The sequence below is a fragment of the Talpa occidentalis genome, unplaced genomic scaffold (assembly GCF_014898055.3).
Source record: "Talpa occidentalis isolate TD23 unplaced genomic scaffold, MPIMG_talOcc4v2.1 talOcc4.9, whole genome shotgun sequence".
Taxonomy (NCBI): domain Eukaryota; kingdom Metazoa; phylum Chordata; class Mammalia; order Eulipotyphla; family Talpidae; genus Talpa; species Talpa occidentalis.
The window spans coordinates 105557529-105579829 of NW_023605305.1; the positions used below are offsets into that span (position 1 = coordinate 105557529).

The 22301-nt window shown below is 38.6% G+C and overlaps 1 protein-coding gene across 1 annotated transcript in view; it reads right to left on the reverse strand.

Moving 5' to 3' along the window:
• Positions 1-746: 746 nt before the first annotated feature.
• The window catches only part of SLC25A24 (solute carrier family 25 member 24), a 33451-nt gene continuing 11896 nt past the window's right edge, over positions 747-22301 (reverse strand). The window contains exons 3-10 of the mRNA XM_037499153.2: positions 21569-21656; positions 20060-20171; positions 14395-14553; positions 11759-11911; positions 10436-10543; positions 8861-9028; positions 4086-4236; positions 747-3015 (exon numbers count right to left, since the gene is read on the reverse strand). Of these exons, the coding sequence (XP_037355050.1) occupies positions 2831-3015; positions 4086-4236; positions 8861-9028; positions 10436-10543; positions 11759-11911; positions 14395-14553; positions 20060-20171; positions 21569-21656 (1124 nt within the window). The 3' untranslated portion in view covers positions 747-2830. The remainder of the gene's footprint in view (positions 3016-4085; positions 4237-8860; positions 9029-10435; positions 10544-11758; positions 11912-14394; positions 14554-20059; positions 20172-21568; positions 21657-22301) is intronic.

Consider the following 22301-nt stretch of genomic DNA (forward strand, 5'->3'; position numbering starts at 1 on the left):
AATAAAAGAAAGAAAACCACCTCCTAATACCCATAGAGGCCGTGAACAGGTGTCTTCAGTGACCTGTGCTCAGAGGGGCCAGCAGGGAGGCTGGACATCAGCACAGCTCTGTCCTGCAGGCCAGGGGGTGCAGAGGAGCCATGGAAAAGGGTGCATCCAGTGAGCGCTGTGCTGCTGGTTGCTTCCTCCACAAATATCATTACTCTTCTCTCAAAAAAATAAAAAGAAAAAATTCCAGGTAAACAAAAGGGCTGGGCAAAATTCCTTTTTGGGCATAAGGAAGCCATGTCACTCGATGATGATGAAAAGCTCAAAGAACAAGTTCGTGTAAATACAGCAACGAAGCTTATTCTGTTTAAGGGGCGTACAAGACAAATAAGCAAAAGAGAAATCTGGCAGCCTTTCTCTGAAGGGGTTTCTCAGAGCAGAGGAAGGCAGATACTTGGTTCCCCAGCCTGGTTCTCCACTTGGAATGCAGTATTTCTTCAGTCTCTTTTTTAAAGTATTATTTCATTTTATATATTTTTACATCATTTTTCATTTTTGTACAATGGATGTATGCCCAAATGCCCAAAAATAGATGACTGGATCAAGAAGATGTGGTATATATACACAATGGAATATTACTCAGCAATCAAAAAAGATAAACTCATGCCACTTACAGCAACATAGATGGAGCCGGATCATACTCAGTGAAATTGCAGTCCTTTATTTCAAAATCAAATTTTGTATTTACAATCTGAACTACAAACAATTTTTACATTACTTACCAGCATTTTACTTAGCTTGTGTTTTCATAAAGTCAGGTCAAGCTGTTAGTCCACCAAGTTGTGCCAAGAAATGCTGTGATTTGGGATTCTCCTTAGCACTGTGAACTTCCAGGGAGCACCCCTAACTGACAAATGTGGAATTTGGACGTTACAAAACACATCACTTTATGCCAAAATGTGTGACAGATACAACAGCTGCTGTAGTTGATCAGGGACGGTCAAATATTTAGAAAGACTTTACAGAACCAGATGTGAAAAGTGAGATTCAGGGGCCTCCCCTGGTGGCGCAGCGGTTGAGCACCGGGCTGCGAAGCTGCCTGCAGCCTCTGCAGGGCCAGTTCAATCCAGCTGCTGGCGAGGGTCCCACATGGCGCGCAGACCTCTCCTGCCACCTGCTGCTCCCCTCAACAGTGTATTTCGTCAGTCTGTCCTGTTCCCTGCTCTGGCTCTGGTGAATTCTCTCACCCTCCCGCGCTTGTGACTATACCCAATGCTTGTATAAAAATAAATAAATCTTTAAAAAAAAAATGAGATTTAAACCACTGTAAATAATAGAAGCCGTGTGACACGGGCATTCTTTCGCCTTCCTTACACTTTTTTAAATAAGGAAAGAAGTCATTTCAAAATGACGCACATTTTTAATATAAATAGAAAAGAAATATGCTATCAGAAAAAAACCTATTTTCAACTCCAGGCTTTTGTCAAGATCATTTTATTAAAAAATACAAGATGCGCAGATAAATCGCACTCATCTCCTACAAATGTTAAGTAGCAAACAAATTCATAATGAACTCCCAATATTTTTCAGTAGCTTGAAATTGCAGTATTTATTCCATAATTTGAGTAAAAAAAAAGCTGATTATCCAACTTAACATTGTCACTTATGTATTCAAAAGTACAAAAATCACTGATAGAGTTGAGTCCCAAACCCATCAGATACATTATAAAATATGGAAACATTTATCAAACTTTTATCAAACTAACCTACCTAACATTTATCAAACATTTATCAAACTAACCAACCTAATAAAAACTACATTTTAGAGTATGGTTCACAGACACAAGTCCAACTTTTGTCTTTGGTTCAGAAGATGTAAGAGGTAGGTTTAAATAAACACCTATTACGTCACTGAGTTTTCATTCAAGTGCTCTAATAACAGAAATTATTAGAAATCAAAGGACAAAGAAAAGGGAAGTGCTCCTCAGAAACTGACATAAGCAAAGGGTTTGTTTCCTGGTGCTTTTTAACACAATGACAGAATAAACTTAATCCTTCAAATGATTTACCTTACATCGGTCATTTCACAGTAATATACTGATAATCGGTACCATCCCAGGAACCAGGAAATAGTACAGTTAGCATGGAGTAGTGTCCACTGAAATAAATATGTCATTACTCCTTCTTATACAAAATGATACGGATTAAGGCATTCAAATGCCTTGAAATTCTGTCACTTATGTTTCATTCTTATTCAGCTTAAAGAAAGATAAAGATATAAATGCTATACTTATTTGACAGTCACAAGGTATGTTTTCGCACAGTGATTTTCTTATAAACAGTCAAACAGAAATTTTTAAAAGTCTAGAAAGACATTCAAAAATAAAACAATTTAACTTTCAAGGCCTCCTCATCATTTTGTTTTCAAAAAAAAAAAAAAAAGACAGTGAAAGTCAAAGGAACTCACATAAACTTGAACCAATCAAAATAAAGATGGACAATTTACCATGCTCCACACGAAACAAATTTAGTTCAAGCCAGTACGTTTTTCAGATTTCTTGTTCAAAGGTAAGAGATTTATAAAAAGGACTAATAAGAAATAATAAAAAGCAATATTGTGACCTTTCCAAAATTGTACGAAATATCAAAACTATGATTTTTAACATTTCTGTTTGTGTATGTGTGTGTAATCCAAAATCTGAAGTGATCATTGATATACTCTTTCCTTTTGTGAAAAAGTAGCTTCCTTAGCCATAGGCTTGTTGCAATTCTCAGAGAAAAAGTCATGCTAGTGATTGTTGAAAATTTCAATCATCAATGCTAAAGCAATAAATTCAACATTTCATTTCTGGGTTACTCCTAAAGTTCGTTTCATATTTTCATAAGTCACATAACTGATGCCTACAGCAGGGATCACTTTCATGAAGTTTGGAGTGATGCCTCGGTAAAGTCCTGTTACTCCTTCTTTGGAAATTATTCTTTGAAAGAGGCCAACCATGTTCAGTTGTGGGGCTCCTTCTACCATAGCTAGAAAATGAAAAAAGAAATGAAGTTAATTTAATATTCAATATTTGTTAATTTAATATTCAATATTTTTGTTACTGTAATTATCCTTTTATTAATTACATGTCATATAATATATAATATAAATATATATGTTGGGGGCAGAGTGGTTGGTACCTGGGATAGAGATGAACAGTCACTGTATTATTTAGAGGGATGGCCAGCAAAGGCCAGGAAAAGAGAAAAAAGCAATAAAAGAGAAGAGAAAAAAAGCAATAAAAGTCAGCAAATAGGAAGAGAGAATAATCAGTGACATGGCAAAAGAACCAGAAGGGCACCCCATAATCAAAGCCAAAAAAATAGTGTCACAGTGGGGAAGGATCCCTGTCCAAAGCTTTAGTGCAATAATAACAATTCCTATCTCCCTTTACCAAGAATTTGACAAATATGAAGTGCTTTACACATCGTCTTACAACACTGTACAGTTTTCATTTCCACTTACAGATGAGAAAATGAAAACCTGAAAGGATTTAGGGCAAGGATCTGAACCCAAATCAATCTATACTTTTTTTTTATTTTTGCATAGAACTGGGGTACAGATCAGAGCTGCAAGGGTGAGAGGATTCACCAGAGACAGAGTGGGGAGCAGAACAGGCGGGTTTGCGGAAATACACTCCTGAGGGGAGCAGCAGCAAGACAGGCGAGGTATGCTGCCCCATATGTAGGTTAGCTCCCTGGCCGGGGATTGAACTCAGGCTTAGAGGTGATAGAGCTGAGACTTAACCCATAGGCCACCAGGGAGACCCTCCATCTATATTCTCAAAACATACATTCACAACATGGGCAAACACCACTTACTCGTAAAGTAGAGAGAGCACACAGTACATGTGCTGTGTATGGGGGAATTAAAATTTCATGAAAAGTCATTATTAGGAAAGACTTTCTAAAGGAAAATTTTCCTTAGGAAGATCAAAAAAAGTTATTAAATACTTCTTAAAACCATACTCTGCTGTCTCAATAGAATTTGAAAAGTTCAAAACACAGGAAACTGATGAAGTATTTTTAACAGTGTTCTCATTTCATCAAGAACTCACCTTGAGCCTGCATGCGTGTTCTCACCAAAGCCAAGGGGTAGCTGGCCAGCTGACCGCAGGTGCTGGATAAGGCACCGCATCCCAGCAACACCACAACTCCGGGGTTTACAGAGTCTTTGGCAAAATTATCTAGCCAATAGGATTTCAAGAGCTGCCAGAGAAAAATAATCAAGAACTACCTTTATAACTGCTTGCACTGACATGAATATTTTCATAGCTCCCCCACCCTTAGGAGAGACCCACCACATTGGTACACTGCCCGTGGCAGCTGCAGCTCTGTGAAGAGGTAGGGATTCAGAACTGTGAGGTTTGCACCGATTGCTCATTTTCTCCTAAAGACATGAAGATCAATAGCACATCAAATGTAGGCTCTAAAGGACATTTCCTACAGCATTAATAAAAATAACCTACAACTACTAATTATTTCTCATTCTGTACATTCATTTAATCCTACAAAAGCTCTGAGACAGAACTATTCCTCTTATTTTAGAAATGTGGAAAATAAGTCTCAGTAAAGGTTTTTTTAAACTAGGGTAAAGAATCAAGTACTGATCTGATCCCCAGGCCATGCTTATTTCTATTAGAAGGCAATTAGTTGAGAGAAACTGTATAAAATATATATACTTATCTACTTTTTAAATATAGTTTAAATATAAAAATATATACTAATGTGGTAATAATTATGTAACCAACTTATATTTTTAATTAAAAGGTTACCTGCAAATTAGCCTTTATAATTACATAAAAAGAACAGCCCAATAAATTTGAATAAATAGATTCAAGTGTCTTACTTAATTTTCATTTATTTTTTACCATAATTTATTATTTTTAGATGACCCTTTAGTATTATAGTATGACAATAAAGCCATGAAGGCTATAGACAAACATTTGTGAACCATGGAAATGAGAAAATAGAAGTGATTCAATAAAAACAAGTAAATTATCTACGCTATTAAGATCAGGACACAGCAAAAGAAACTGCTTACCATTAAAACAAAAAGACACCCAACTGAATGGGAGAAAACATTTACACATCATACATCTGATTAGGGGCTGATATCCAAGATCCATAAAGAACTCATACAACTCAACAAAAAGAAAACAAAGAACACAATCAAGAAATGGGCAAAAGAGTTATACAAATATTTCCCCAAAGAAAACATACAAATAGCCAACAGGCACATGAAAACATGCTCATCATCACTTGTTATCAGGAAAACACAAGTCAAAACTACAATGAAAAGCCATCTCACACCTCTGAGAATGGCCCAAATCAAAAACACCAGAAACAACTAGTAGTTGCCAACAATGTGGAGAAAAAGGAACTCTCACACCCCGTTGGTGGGAATGTAGAGAGATCAGTCCCTATGGAAAATATGGAGTTTCCTCCGATTATTAAAAATAGATCTACTGTATGAACCAGCACTCCTAGGTACTCAGTTGAAGAATGCAAAAACAGGGACCTCCCTGGTGGCACAAGATTAAGCACAACACTGTGAAGTTATCTGCAGCCTCTGCAGCACGAGTTCGATCCCCTGCCAGCCAGGGAGCTACCCACATGGCGCAGCAGACCTCTCCTGTCTTGCCCGCTGCTCCCCTCAGCAGTGTATTTCAGTCAGTCTGCCTGTTCTGTCCCCCACTCTTTCTCTGGTGAATACTCTCACTCCCCACCCCGCACCTCTGGCCTGTACCCCAGTTCTTGTATGCATAAATAATAATTAAATCTTTCTTTAAAAAGAGTGCAAAACACTAATTTGAAGGGAAGTATGCACCCCTATGTCCACTGCAGCACTGTTAACAATAGTCAAGTTATGGAAACAACCTTACAGTTCAAAGACACTTCAGTAGATGAGGAAGATTTGGTGTATAGATACACAAAGGCATAGATAGCTATTAAAAAGATGAACTCTTGGGACAGTATGGATGGAACTAGATGGGAGTACTGTATAAGTGAAATAAGTCAGAAGGAAGAAAACAAATACCAGATGGTTTCACTAATATATGGAAACAAAACAAAGGGTCAGACAAAACAAAACCAGTAAAAAAAAAACAAAAAACTTAAGGCATTTGACAATTGAGGCTACCAGAGGGGAGGGAGAGAGCAAAGTGGAGAGGAGACACAATGGACAGCAATGGAGGACTTAGGTGCCTTGGTGGTGGGTGTGATATGGCGACAAGCACCTGAGCAGGTGTGAACCTATGCCTCTCAGTCATATACAGTGTTGTAAACCAGTGCAACATTTAAAAAAAAAAATCAGAATGGAAGGGAGGAAATGAGAAAATGTAGTCTTAAAACAATTGAAGACTCTATGAAGCATATAAACCTTATAAATCCGCACTGTCTCATAATCCATTTTCTTCCACCTCCTAGAATCTACTATCATTCCTTGACCCTCAGGTCTCTGTATTTTTATTATTTTTTGAATTGTCTTAATTTTTATCTATTCTGTCTCCCTCTCTTTACTGGTTCTATAATCTTCAACTTACAATCGCCTCAAAACTCTATCACTTCAGGAAGGTTTCTCCACTAGCAACAAGGTTTGCCATACCATCTACTCGGCTTTTCTCCTTCCCTTCCACTAAGTTTCCTAAGGATTACTGGCCTTCCTTACTGCTCCTTTATTTGATATTGACTCCTCATTGCACTGATTTTCGAAACCATTCCATTAAGGTTACTCTTTGATAGTCACCAGTAACTCCATAATTTGCCTGATAAATTCAATTTAGCCTTTACCTTACCTAAGTTTTTGCAATCTCCCCATTCTCGTGTATCCATGAGTATGGCCTTCACCTGTTTGTCCTTTAACAGCTGTCTTCCATCTTTAGAATAGCAGCCTCAATCCAGCATACATAGCTTTTCAAGATCACAACCTAAAGTAATTTTCTAGCCTCATCAACTAACACTGTCAAATCTTACCATGAACCAGAAGTACCTGTAGTGTCCCAAATTCCCATGCTCTCTCTCTATACTACTTCCATGTTTTTGCACATACAAATCACTCTGCCACCACTCTCCCCCAATCTCTGAACCTTTTTTTTTTTAATCTGCACTTTTTCATCGTTCAAAACTCAGTCCAAAGAGAAGTGACACCAGCAAAATGGCGCAATGGAAAATTCCAGATTCTTCTTCCCCAATGGAGACAGTAATACAACAAAAATATATAAACCTCTGCGACAAATTCAGGAAACAAGAGATTCCTACACCCCAGCTAAGAATGAAGTCAACTACCTCAAAGTCCATTAGGAAAGGCATAGCACTCCTTATCCAGAGTCCCTCCTTCAACCCCTGTAACACAACCGGAAGAAAACTGGCAACTCCCAACTTCTCCTTGGGAAGATAAAAAGAGTGAAACATAAGCACAATATCCTAACTCTTCCTGGGGCTGTCCAAGGACTGGTTTCCATCTTACCTAAATCTAAGCACTGGAAGGAAAGCGGCACTAGGTTGGAGGCTCTCTGAGAATAAAGATGATCAATGCAACTTGGTCTAGCGCCAAAGTCTGCAGTACAACAGACAGTAGAGGGAGCTCTGATACCTCTGTATTCTACAACACTAGAGTTGCTCTACCACAGATGAGGAGTAGCAGCTGACATGCAGGAGATTACACACATGCCCGGAGAGGATGCAGCCAGAGGAAAAGTCTGAAGATCTAGAATCTCTAGCTGGGCTGATTGGTGAAAGTCCTCCCTAAATGGAACCAGATCACAAAGAGAGGGAGAGGTGACTAGTTTTCCAAATGCCAAAGTCCAAACAGAAAATAAGTCATACAAAGAAACAAGGAAGCATGGCCCAATCAAAGGAGCAAATTAAACCTGAAGAATACAACTCGAAAGTAATGGAATGTATATGAATTTTCAGACAGAAAATTCAAAATGACCAACATAAGCGTACTTAAAAGAGACCATAGCAGCTAAATGAAATCAGGAAAATGATGAACAAAATGAGAATGTTAACAAAGCCACAGAAACTATGACTTAAGAATCAAACAAAAATTCTGGAGGGAAAGACTGTAATAAGTGAACTGAAAAACTGATTAGAGGGGGATTTGACCACAGACTTGAAATGACAGAAATAAAAATCTCATTAAGTTAAAACAGGACAAAATTATAGAAGCACAAAAGCAAAAAGTAAAAGTACATAAAATAACGATAATCTGAGAGCTTTATGGGACATCAGATGAGACAACATATATACTATGGGAGTCCCAAAAGGATAAAAAGAGAAAATGGGGCACAGATTCATCCTTTGTTTTAAAGAGACTACTCAGAATACAAATCTTGGATCAACTTTGCCATTTAAGTCATTTAATACTTTATGAATCTGATAGACATTTATTGACTGCACACTATATGCAAGTCACTGGCTTAGACGCTGGATCTAGAGGCTGCTACCCTTATCAGTCTCTTGGTTGGTAATACCAAATTCTAGTGACTCAAGGAAATGAGACTATGATACCAAATTTTTGCTTATTTTCTCTCCCCTCCAAACAAGCAAACAAACAAAAACCCTAGTATCATCTAAGCTGAATAACTGTATTTTAATATAAGTCCACCCTCTTCATAAATAAAAATAATTCCCAGGGAAATCTAATACAAAAATGACCATAAACATATAAAGTCTCATATTCTGGGTATTTCAAAAGATAGAGCAAATAACACACCCTTGCATCTACTTTAGGCTACAGACTATTGCCTGGCATACATGTACTTCTTTAAAGTCAAGTTATAATAAGACCTACTTTATGACATTTCAGATTCAAAAGATATAAACTCACCTCATAGACAGCAAGATCTATACCTGCATACGGTATGATGCCTAATAAATTGGGGATATAACCTTTGTAAAAAGCTCCCATGCCTTCATGTTTCAAAATCTTCTTGGCACAATGGAATAGTCCAGAATACTGTCCAGTTTTACCTACAGCCAGCCTGGTTTTCAAAACCTGGTTATGAGGTACAACAAAATATTATTGCTCATATTAACTCTTTCATCATGCAGTTTAAAAGAAGTAACTTTACAGAGGACATATTGCCACCCAAGTGACAGTCCAATCGGTCCATGTGTTCTCCCTCAACATTACACCAGAGCCAAAAACCTATTTATTACCAAGAGGATCTGAAAGAGAATAGTGGCAGAGAAATAGAGAGAAAATAATCTACTGAACTGAGTGGTGACTGACGAGATATGGGAGTAAAGGGAAATGGTTGTATGAAGGATGATTCCAGTGTTTTTAAGTTGGAACATAGGATAGAAGACAGAAGGAAGAGGTAAAGTGGTGTTAATTAACTGAGATGTAGGATAGTAAAAGGAGAACTAAGTTTGAATTAGGGTATTTCTTAAAGGATATATGAGGTAATATAAACAATGATTTTAAGTGTACAAAGGACATTACCTTTAAATACCAGAAAGGTGAAAATTAAGGGCATAACTTTCTAATCAGTTATTGAAAAACCCTTCGTTATCAGTGAAAATATCCACATCTACAGTATTATTTTTGCTCTAAAAGAGGAGTTGGCACATTTTTTTCTGCAAAGGTCAGACAGTATACAATAGCTCTTTATAGGCCTGTTGCATATTCTTTGTTTTTCTGGATTTTTAACCACATTTTTAAATTGTATAAACCATTCTTAATTCAAGAGCTGTACAAGACAGTCTACAGGTACATGGTCTGTCAACCTGTGCTCTAAGAGAAGGGGCCAAGTTAAGAGAACTATGATCTAATCAAATCCTGAGGCTCCATTATGAAATTTCTAGAAATTTAAATTTCTAAAGAAAAACTCTTTGGGGCAGAATAGAATGGGTACTGCAATTCTTATTGACACTTTGGAAGCCAGCCTCCAAGATGGCCTTTAACTATCCATGCCTCCTGTAGTCACACCTTGTGTAGCCCCATCCCTTCCAGGGATAGACCAACAGAAAACAACAGAAATGATGAAAGATTGCAGCTTTCATCTGGGAGACTCACTTGTGTTCTCTTTCTCAGATTACTGACTTGGAGAAACCAGATAACGATGTTGCAGAGATAACAAGCAGCCTATGGAGAGGCCTGTGTGATAAGGAACTGATGCTCTGACCAACTGCCATGCAACAAATTAGTGAGTGAGCTTGGAAGCAGACCCATCCCCAGGTGAATCTTGCCGTGACTTCAGCCCTAGTTAACATCCTGACGGTGGGATATGAGCTAGAGGCACCCACCCAACCAAGTCATTCCTGGATTTCTGACCCACAGAAATTGTGAGATAATAAATGCATATTGTTTTAAACTGCTAATTTTGTGGTAACTTATTACACAGCAATTGGTAATTAGTACAAACATCACTAACGCTGTCATATTCTCTATGGTACTTACCTCCATGGGATAAATAAAAGTCTGTGCAGTTGCTCCAGCCATGGAACCAGAAATAAATCGTTCAAAGGTTCCTATTTTCTGTCCATCTTCAGTAAGCAACTTCTTGTACTGTATAAATAAAATTTTCAGTGAATGCAGATAACTGCCAGAGACTGGATTGTATGTCCCCCTACAAATTCACCTATCAAAGTGGTAATCCCTAATGTGATGGCATCCGGAGACAGGGCTTTGAACACTACATACCAGGTTGAAAATACCTTTTTTCTTAGTTTTTTAAACTAGTCACAAATAAGACCTATCTGTCTAGACGGGAACTAGCTATGCACATGGGGAAACTTAAGAATATATATAGCATCATATTTATCTCAAAGTAATTACAAGTCTCTGAACTTTTCTTTATGCAATAGAAAATTGGACAGTCTGTAATTCAGTGCTCTAAGAAAGCTGGGCAGAGTCACTGGTTTTGCTTAGGAAATGCTTTCACAGAGTCCTAATGGATGCTCGGAACTCCAGCTGGAAGGAACTAAATGAGCAGAAATAATGGGAGAGACAGACACTAAGAACATTTCACTATACTGTGCAGAGAGCTTTCTCTTTATCTCTAATAAAAGTTGGCATGCAAGATGAGAATACTGCAAAAAGGGCTCAAGAAAGAACCTGACTGGATACCTGTTGACAGTGTCCAGGAAAATGACAATAAAGTACAATGCACAATTTGTTTATAATACTGACATTCAAAAATACCAAATTTCTAGCATACTTAAATAATGATCTATAATTTATTTTTTTATTTTATTCTCCAGCTTTCCTATCATAAAATCCAAGTACAAGGTCAGACTAAACTAAGGGTATAAAAAAATGCTAGCCCATGCTTAATTCTCAAACATTCACACAAGGAAAATATTCTTCTTAAAGACAGACTCAAATTAAAGTCCCAAAAGTTAAATTTTTTTCAATTTTGTTTTTCTGTTTCCTAAGCAAACAAGAAGACACCACTAGACTTTGTAATCTTCCCAAGAGCATTCAGTTACTCAAGAATTAAATATTCCCTAACAATCAAGCTACAACTCTACCTTTCCTTGAAGAGTTACTTAGAAAACAATACAAAAGTATCTCTTTATCGTGTAATATGAAATTCAGAATCTCACAATTTAGTCATGAGGAATGTCTGAATTTATCCAGTCTAATCTCCTGAAGGATAAATTGCTCACAGAATATATGTGGAAAATCATCATGTATTATAACAAAAATATACTGTATGTTAACTGCTACTGAATCAGTTAGCTCCTCTATATTAATTAGCCCACAGGTGATAACAATTACCTGTTCATATGCATAGAATTTAACCGCTGTCTCTGGTGCAATTTTAATGACATTTGTACCATTTCCTCTCCAGAGGGAGCGGATGCCTCCTTCTTTCACCATCTGTCGAAAGCCATCATATATGCTGATTTTGTGTGATTTTGAACCATGAACCTAAAAATAAAAGTAAAATGGTATCAAATATTGGTGGCAAGTTATTGTTCCCGTTTCTAAAGTAACCATAAAAACCACTCTCTTTTCAATATTGTTTATTACTGCCAGAAGAGGCATTTCAAAGTAGAAAGTAATATTAGGAACTATATAATGATGGAAAAAAATATTACCACCATTTTAGAGGCCTGAGTCTGAATTTAAAACTAAGAAAAATCAGTATTTTTAATGTGGAAAAGCGGAGTAGGGATAATCAAAATTGATAATATGAGTACCACTCGTAAGACAACATGAACCAATTATTAGGATCTGGAACACCCTTTAGGATGTGAACAAGTTCAATTTAAGAAAATTTTTTAAATATACTACAGGTAATATATTATTTCTCCTCTCAAGAAGTAATGCAACATGAAATATAAATGGGCCTGAACATAGCTTGAATTGTTATGTACTCCAGAACCACAGACACTTGAATCCACATAGTCTGACACCAAATATAACAATTGCACCTTCTTTGGCTTATCTCAAGGCCTCTCTCTACAATAAATTCAAGACAAGTGCCAACTACCTAACTAGTACTGATGAACTATTTGGCTTATACTACAAATGTGATAGTTTCTCAAACATACTAGGCCTCATGAATGCCTCTCTGCAAAGACTGATTAACTCTAATAAACCAGTAACAATTTTAAAGAAATCTGATGCTCTGATTGTTTGGGCTTACACAGAATGAGTGACTATTACAAAAAATAAAAGTCAGGGTGGGAGGGGCTGGAAACTATGGGCAACCATGACAGCAGCATGTAATCAAGTTGCACTAAAACCCTAGGCACAAAGACCTCCTTGATCAGTACAAAAAACTCTGCATACTGTCACACATCACTTCCAGGAAAATAACCCGTCATGACTCTAAAGGAGAGGACAAGAGAAATTCAGCACTTGGCACTTCCTCAGATGCAGTCCCATATACTCCTTTCCTTGGCTGACTTCAATCTGTATCTTTTCCCTGTAATAAACCACAACTATGAGCATAAAAGCTTCCAGTGTATCCAAGTCCTTCTACTGAATTACTGAAGCAAAAGTGTTCTGAACTGCAGAAATGTTGTCCAAATATCCATTTCATCGTAAATAAACTTCACAATAAACTATGATAAAGACAAATGCCCATTCTAGCTCTCTCAAAGCCAATTATTGTTCCTTACATTCTTTAAAGTGATAGTTTTACCTGTAAGTGTATTCTGAGACTGAGGTACACTCAAAAAGGTGCTAGTTTGAAATATTGTCAGAAGTCATTTCTCATTTTGTACGGAAATTTAAGGACAGATATAAAAGAGGGTTGACAATAGTCATAACAAAAACAACTTTTAGAAGTATTTTTAAAGCAACTATTATATTCAGTAGGGTGTTCCCATGTATCATATATTTTCACGTCCCTTCTATCATTTATCACCCTTGTTAGTTATCCTCATTCCCATTCCAGAACAAAGGAAAATGAGACCAGGGAGTTTGTGCAGTATGAGAACCATGAGCTTTGGCGTCAAATATACTCACTTTTCACCCTATTTATTATAAAGGAAAAGTTACTCAAGTCTCTGGAACTCAGGTTCTCTGCGAATAGTATGAGGATAAATACCTACCTTACTGGGTTTCCATAAAAATTAATGGGTTACGGGCCTCCCTGGTGGCACAAGGTGTTAAGACACAACCTATGACGCTATCCCCAGCTACTGCAGCATGAGTTCAATCCCCAGCCAGGGAATTACCCACATGGTGCGGCAGACCTCTCCTGGTTCTCCCACTGCTCCCCTCAGCAGTGTATTTCAGTAGATCCACTTGTTCTGCTCCCTACTGTGTCTCTGGTGAATCCTCTCACTACCCGCACTTCTGGCCTGTATCCCAGTTCTTGTATGCATAAATAAATATTTTTTAAAAAAGAAGTAATGGGTTACTATGATGAGCACAAAATAAATTTAATTCTTTCCCTATCCCTCTTCCTTTACAATCTAACCAGCCAAGGCTACACTAATAGCAAATAGCAATATCAATCTATGAATACAGGTCTTTTTCTGCTAACCTCAGCTTTAGAATAATTTTTAAATTAAATAACTTAAATTTTCCTTGTTACAAGATTTCATAAAGAAATTTTTTGAGAGTAAGTGTATTATATAAGCTATCCTATATATAAATAATTTAAGAAGAACGCTATATAATGATGTCTGGAGACTTTTTTAATTAAAATATGTGAATAGTCACAGATGCCAAAGATTAAAAGTTCATTGCACCTAGGAACCAACAATTTAAGTTTTGTTAGAACAATGAAATACTTACATGAAGTGAACTGATGGTTAACAGCAATAAAATAAAGCTTTTCTTAAGGATAAGAAGAGAGATGATGACTGAGAAATCTTAAAACTTCATTTTCAAAGCACCATATTTCTTATTGTTTTAGGATATTTAGGACAAAGTTAGACACACGGCAAGTTCACCTGCATCATGACTTTCAGACGGTCCAAAGGTGCAGTGCTTGTTCGAGAGACAGCACCAGCAACGCCTCCTGCCAAGAGCTGCCTCCACCACTGGCCCGACTTTTTTTCATCTTCAGTGAATTCATCAGGAATAGTTAAACTATCGCCTATGTCAAGGCCCTGTGAAAACGGAAAAGAGATTCCCATGCTTTATCAATTAAAATTAGGTCATTACAGAAGGCATGTAATTTTAGAGAAGGGTGTGTACATGTGTATGCACGCATGCGTGCATTCGTGTGTGTTTGAGAGGGCAAGTTTCCTTATGGTTTAAAACAATGTCAATTCTTAAAAAGTATACTGAACCAATCTGAGCATATAAATAAATAGTCTATTCACACTAAGTAAAATACAGTATCATATCAGAAGCAATGAAAACCAATAGTAATTACACTTTACAAAACCAACAATTGCAACTTTTTTCTCAGTAGATTCAGAGTTGCTTTTCTCCTCTTGGTATTAGAATACAAGAGCAGCATTTTATCAGATATAGTGAATCCTTTTTTTAAGCTGCAAAAATAAATTGGCTGTCAATCCCTCAAAAATACTCCCTTTATCTCAAAATCATATCGACTGTACTCTACATCATGATACATGCTGTAAATATGTAAATAAAAGTTGTTACAGCTATGCATGTACATACCCCAAACTTCTATACAGATCATCTATAAATATTTTTATAAACATATTGCCATTTAAAACATGTGATAGGTATAGAAATTAACAGGGAGATAAGAAAGTGAAAATCAAAATCAACAAACAACTATGAACCAGAGACACTCTATGCGGGGTGGGTGTAGGGAGGGCGGGATTGGGGTCAAAATAAGGGGGTTGCAATTGTATGGGGAATATAAAAATGAAATTTATTAATAAAAAAAGAAATTAACAGGGAGAAACAATTTAAAGCAATACAGACTCCAACCTATTGTAAACATTACAAATATGGCAAGAGAAATGAAGCTCTTTAATAGATAATGTTTTCACAATTTTATTATTTAAATGATTCTGGTATAAAAGATTTTATAGGTATGTGTCATGCAATCATCCCAGGATTGGTAGATTTATTATTAGTTCTCAAAGCGTAAAGATTTTGGGGCCTTCAGGTGGGTTCTGCAGGCCTTTAATGAAGAAACAGAGGCCCGTGTGCACAGGCAGGCAGCAAGAGAGACTCCAACACTTAGAAGCAGAACAGCAACTCCCCTGCCTAAGTGCCCTTACCCAGTTAAGGGCCCACAGCCACACGACCAATACATTGTTGCAAACGCAACGCCCATCTGTTGTTTGCTAGATGTCTGAATGGTGGAAAACAGCATTTCAAGGTATGGGCTCTCTGTTACATGGAAGGCAGAAAATGGCCTGATTTACTCATTCTCCTTACACTCCACCCCATCAGGGTTTTTTTCAGTACAATCTACATATCAATTTTCTGCAAGAGTAGAACACTATACCCATAACTTGCCAAAGCAATATAAACTGTAACAATGCAACTACGCCCAGTTTTCAGGTGTGTCCATGGGAGAGGTATAGCCTTTTCCAAATCTACAAGATTTGGAAAAATCACTGGTCCACAAGATGTCATCAATGAATGGTACAGTGCACCAAGGATGGCCTCTCCCACCAGGCCAATTCAGCTGCCACCAGCCCACGGCACAGAGTAGGGCTAAGCAGGTGTCCCTGCCAAAGCACTGTGAATGCCCACTGCCTGCCTTGTAGCAAGCCATCAGTGTAACAAGCAGACCCCTGAAACTTCTCTGGGTTTCCATATAACAGAGTACACTCTGGCCCCATATCTAAGGCCAAAACCCTTTGCACAATGGTTGGGGACCAATGAATAGCAAGCTCTACATATGGCCTCTGGTCCCCACCTGTGCCCTGAGGACGGCCCTCATGCTATTTGAAAGTGAACAGGGCCTCCCCCTGGGGCTGGGGTCAGCAGCAAATGGTCCTCCAGGCGCATAGCATGTACCTGGGGCCTGGAGTCCCCAGCTTTTTCCTTCTCTGCAGCCCATTTTATGGGAGTGTATGCTGGTCCTCTCCCAATTGCCTCCACAACACTAACAAATATGCATTGGGCCCTGCATCTATTTCATACTCTACACCTGCTCTCAGTAGAGCCCTATTTGGACACAGGTGACTTTAAGAGGCTTAATGACCTTAAGACGTTTGTTTGCCCTCCTAGGCATCCTTTCTGGCTGCTCAACAGCTACCTGTATTCCCTTCTGAGAGCTCCAGCTCTCAACTTCACCCAAGATGGCCATCATGATGCCAGAATCGCCATAAGGGACGCAAAAGAGGAAGAAGGGGCCTTTGCAATCCCAAATCCCTCACCCCAGCAGTTAACGCTCATTATCAAGGCCATGAGTGTTTACACTGAACATGGCCTGCTGCCTTCCCAGTTCACAAAGCTCGTGTACAAGCTCAGTGTATGTTTGCCATTTACTCACAGTCTCCAGCACATCTCCCGCATCAGCCCATACCATTCTCACAGCAGCCATTAACCATTCCAATGGCGCGTGATCACCCTCGACACACCGCTGGCTGTTCTGCAGCTGCTGTCTCAACAATGGGTGCAGGGTCACTGAAGCCAGTTTCTCCACCTCTTGTGCTGTGCCAATGATTCTGTCCTCTCCCCGGTCCCACAAACACTGTGGCCAAGCTGCCAGGGGCTCTTCTGGTTCCTCACAGAGCTGTTTACACAAGTCCATCGGTCCCACTTGGGTGTATGGGTGATAGATGGTGAACTCTGTCATCTGCGGTGGCCCAGCAGCCTGACCCTCTGGGGCCACAGGCTGCTGGTGCTTCATCTTTGTCACCACCTGAGGAGCCTGGAGCTTGGGACCAGCCTTCTCCTCTCTAGAGGGGGAGCCTAATGTCTCTGCAGTGGCAGGTTTTTCTGCCACCACTGGGCAAACCTGGAGCAAGGGGCCAGCCTCCTCCTCTTCTCTGGAGGAACCCGGCGTCTCTGGAGTAGTGGGTTGGTCTCTCTGGATCCCTTTCTCAAGAAACCTCAAACGTTTCTGCAGGGCCTGGGTCTCATCCAGCAGTTGCCAGACCTTGGATTCTTCTCTGCACGCACATACTCGTAGAGCTGTAAGGAACACCCAGCCCACAGCTCCTGCTGCCTCAAGGGCACTGTATCTGTCCAAGTTCCCTTCTATTTTGCACAGGGCCTGTTCCAACTGCCACGGGGTTCCATCTACCTCTGGCCATTCCTGGGGAGGTGCCCACTGGGCTAGGAGACTGGCCACCGGGTACCATCTGCTGGTGGCCGGCCACCCTTCAATCTCTCCCGAGGTCTCAGTGGACTCCATATCCATCTGTGTCAAACTGTCCTGCTGTCTCCACCACGTGTCGTGCAACCATTCAATTTCAGGTAGGCTCATTGTCAGTTCTTGCAGATGAAAAGAGAATTTGGAGCCTTCAGCGGATTTTTGCAGTCCTTTAAAGCTGAGATCCAGGACCATACACACAGGCAGGCAGACAGAGCACAAACTAATCCAAGACTGAGAAGCATAACCACAACTCCCAGACTAGCCCCCTTTACCCTGTTAAGTGCCCACAGCCACACAACCCATACATTGTTGCAAATGCAAGGCCCAGCTGTTGTTTACTAGATGTCTGAATGGTGGAAAACAGCATTTCAAGGTATGGGCTCTGTTAGGTGGAAGGCGAAAAATAGCCTGATTTACTTATTTCCTTACAGTATGCAGGGGTAAAGCTATTTTATAGCTGCAACCCTCTCTTCATTTCACTCTCAATAAAATGGATACATGTTTGTAGCCTTAACTGTTAACCAGCTATACCCAAAGATACAGTAAGAATTTGATTATGTAAATACAATTTCACATGTACAAAATTTACCTAAGCAACTAAACTTTTAATGGAGTATTAGTTCACATTTATAGTGGAAAAGACACTAATCATCAACAATTTTATAATGCTCTATGTAAGCTGAGCCATTTTTACTAGTAGCAACATGAACTCTAGGCTTCATTTATCACATCTAAAATTTACTGAAACTCCTGAATAAGTAGAAAAAAATAAGTCCATTAGGAAAAAAAAAAAAAAATTCCTGTTGGTTTTATAACCAGTGGTGAAGCCATAGACAAGTGGTGCACCCTGGAGGGGGTTGCTGATGAGGACTGACAGCCCCAGGGAAAATGCTAAAAAGTACTGAATTTTGGGGTGGAGGGACTGACAGGTAATATAGGGGAGGGGCGAGAAACTCAGATTCATTCAGTCTTCAAGATTCAATAATTTTCAGATCTTCAGCAATTGGGGGTCAACGGATTTTGTGTTCCCCACCACGTGGATCTTCCAGAAGGCTGTTGCAGGCCTCTGAATGTGGAGAGGCCTCCCACAGCCAACCTCAGAAAGGTAAAGTCCAGAAGCTTTGCAAGTACCCGAGTAACTGAAACTGTTCCCGGTTTTGCTGTTACAGCCTGGCAGAGAAAGCAAAGACCCGGAGCCCAGAGCCAGAGTCTCACTGAGCTGCGTAAGCGTGGCCGTTTGTCAGGTCATTCAGCCGCTGCAGTTGCTGTCTTGAGTGTCGCTTGTCTGGTACTGTGGTGGGGCATCTTGGCAGCTCCAGAAGGGTCTCCTGTTATGTATTCTGGGGACTTTGTGAATTGGAACATGGCCTAGAGTCTGGTTGCCATGTGCTCCAGGTCAGCAGAAGCAGGAAGATGCCATCTTGGGCATGTGGCCTATTGTTCAGGAGAGGAGCTCCTCACCCACAGTGGTGGGGAGACACCATCTTAGCTGCTTTTGCTTAGGACGTGAAAATACTGGACACTGCTTTGGGTGAGATAAATGGCCATTTTTGGCCTCAGTAACTCTATTTTTCCCTGGTTTGTTAAATAAATCCCATTGTTATGGTTCACTGAGCCTGAGCAGTCTTGCAATTGTGCATGTGAGTGAAGAACTCAGAAAATAACTGGTAACTATTTGGTCAGTGTCCTTGGCCAGTTTTAGTTCCCCTTGCTGCCCTGTATCAGTTTCAGGAGCAGAATGCACAATAAATTGAAGTTCATTTACACCGGTTAGTTTTAGCAGAATGTTAATGAGATTTAATTAATTAAAATTTGACAGAAATAAGGAATGCAGACAGGTGGGAAATGCTGAGCAGATGAACCAAGAAGATTTTTTTAACCCACATAATTATTACTTCAAGCGTGTTATGCCAGACATAAATCTAGGCAGTTGGAGAGAGCAAAATTTTCAGAAGAGATTTTTGGTCATCATTACTGACCAAAGAGATAGATCTTCAGAAACCATGATATGCCAAGATTATTCAGGCAATAATGTATCTATAAAAAAAATGAAAGTTTAATCATTTTTATACTTTGTTGTGGTAGAATACTTACTGCCAACCAAAGGTGGGTAGTTTATCTACAATTGGAAAAGTAGTACCCTTTTCAAGTTTTAAGAAGATCCAAAGAGCTATTACAATTGCAATGTTTCTGTAGTCTTGGGGTTTTAAGATACTCTCATATATACAGAATCTATAACCTAGGAGTAACCAGCACTGGGACACCCTGAGTAATAAATGCTATGTTCTCAGGTGTTAACTATACCTATAGTTTTACTGCTGTAAATAAGTAAAAATTAATACCTAAAACATACTTACAGTAGAATGTTTCCAGAAACGGATAATTCCCTCAATGTCTGTAGCAGGGTTAAATAAGAAGTAGTCTCTCCATTCATTCCAGTCCACTGTCATGGTCCCATCAGCATCAATGCTAGAAACAAAAAGTTCATTTAAGAACAAAGCAAAATGCATAAATAAAACTAACATTAATTATAATTATATTGCAAAATAACACTTGTTTTTCCAACTTTATATTCTTATTAAATTAAAAAGTCCCACTTCACAATAGGTTGTTGGAAATGACAGCATTTGATGGTCCAAGAGAAAGTTTTAACCATTTAGATAAAAATGGACCCCAAAATTACAGAGCGCTCACAAAAGACTACTTTTTGGTGCTCTGTTAAACTCTAAGACAATAGCTATCAAACACAAAAGTTGGAAGCTAAAATATGGGGTGAAGTAATGAATGCATTTATGATCATTTTTTTTCTTGCAATGGCTCAGAAAGGTATTTCTTAATGTTCTGTTAATAGCATTTGGATGTGGTGTTGAAATAAACTCAAATCATGCTACTAATTTCCTTCCCCATTTTTCTCTAATGTAAGAAAATTATCAGTGACTGGTAAAAAAAAAATGATGGGGATGAAGGAAAGTAAGACTTAACCTTTTTGCAGGGCACATTTTGATGGTATTTCATTGCATTTGAATTTGTTTCTCCCATGTTACCTTCAGCTTCCTATTTGTCTATTTTCCCTTCCTTTCTCCTCTTTGTTGGACTGTCTGATTTTCAAGCTTGTTTATTTATTTTCTTATTCCATTTCTTCCCTTTCTGGTTTGGAAGTTAAATACTCAACTTTTATACTTTGAGTGGCTTAACTTAAAATTTTACCATGTATAAATTCTGAACACACAAAAAATATGATTTACTGTTGAAAAATTCAACATAAAGCCACCCTTTTCTGTTTTCTCTGGTCATTAAAAAAAAAAATAGCCCCTATGGTATGTTTGTAAAAAAAAAAAAAAGAGTCTTCAAGGGCACTTACACTTCAGAGATTATTTCTCTACAGTGTGAGATAAAGCATAAGTCAGTAAAGGTCTGACTTATAAAAGAAAAAAGGGAGGACTCTCTGGTGGTGCAGGGGTTAAAGTCTCAGCGCTATCAAGCTATTGCCAGTCACTTGGCATGTGTTTGATCCCAGCCAGGGAGCTGACCCACATGGCACACAGACCTCTCTGGTCTCCCTACTGCTCCCCTCAGCAATGCATTTCAGTAAATCCACCTGTTCTGCTCCCCACTCTGTCTCTGGTGAATCCTCTCACCCCCTGCACCTCTGGCCTACAACCCAGTTCCTGTATGCATAAATAAATAAAAATAAATCTTTAAAAAAAAAACAGAAAAGAAAAAGGGGAAAATGATACTGAATGCTTGCCATGAGAAAAGGCAGGGTGTAGGCAATTGTTTTAAGCCACACTTACAAACATACATCTGTAATGTAGGATATTAAAATGAAAGTTGAAAAGCAATTTTGAGTAAGGCAAAGGACTTACCTTTGAAGAATGAACTCTGCTTGCTGTTCAGAGATAGTGAGGCCCAGTAATTGGAGAGACTGGACAATTTCTGAAGCTTCAATTTTTCCTTTAAATTAAAAGAAAATAAAGAGATTCAGAACTATTAAGGACCTTGAAATCATGAATTTCAAATTGCTGACTTTATAAAAGGATACTCTGAATTGATGAAGGCATAATTATGAATTTAGGTAAGTTGAAGATTTGCTTAAAAACACACAACCAACTCAAAATTTAACAAACACCAACACATTAAACAAGTACACAACATTACCTAATCCATAAATCGTAACAGCCTTTATTCCATGAAAAGAAGACCCTGGAAGCCCACAAGATCTTACCAAATAACATTAATAAGAACCAGAACTGAGATTCAAATCAAGATACTCTGACATTGAGGCAAATTCAACTAAACAAGGCTCTATTCATTTTTAAATTAAATATATTAATTTCTACATTTCAGTAAATCAGAAGGCATTTATAATGCATAATGATGTATTGTACTGGGTTAAAAGGGTACAGGGAAAATACTAAAGAAGACATGGTATGAATTATTCTTTTGAGAAATTTAGCGATAAAAATGAAGAGCAGGAATGGTAGGATGATGGAAGAGAGAACATAATTATTTGAGAAGGTAGCAATGCATTTCCCTGACACAGCAGACACATCAGGATCTAAAGACAAAAGAAAGATTTCATTTAAGAAAAAGGCTTAA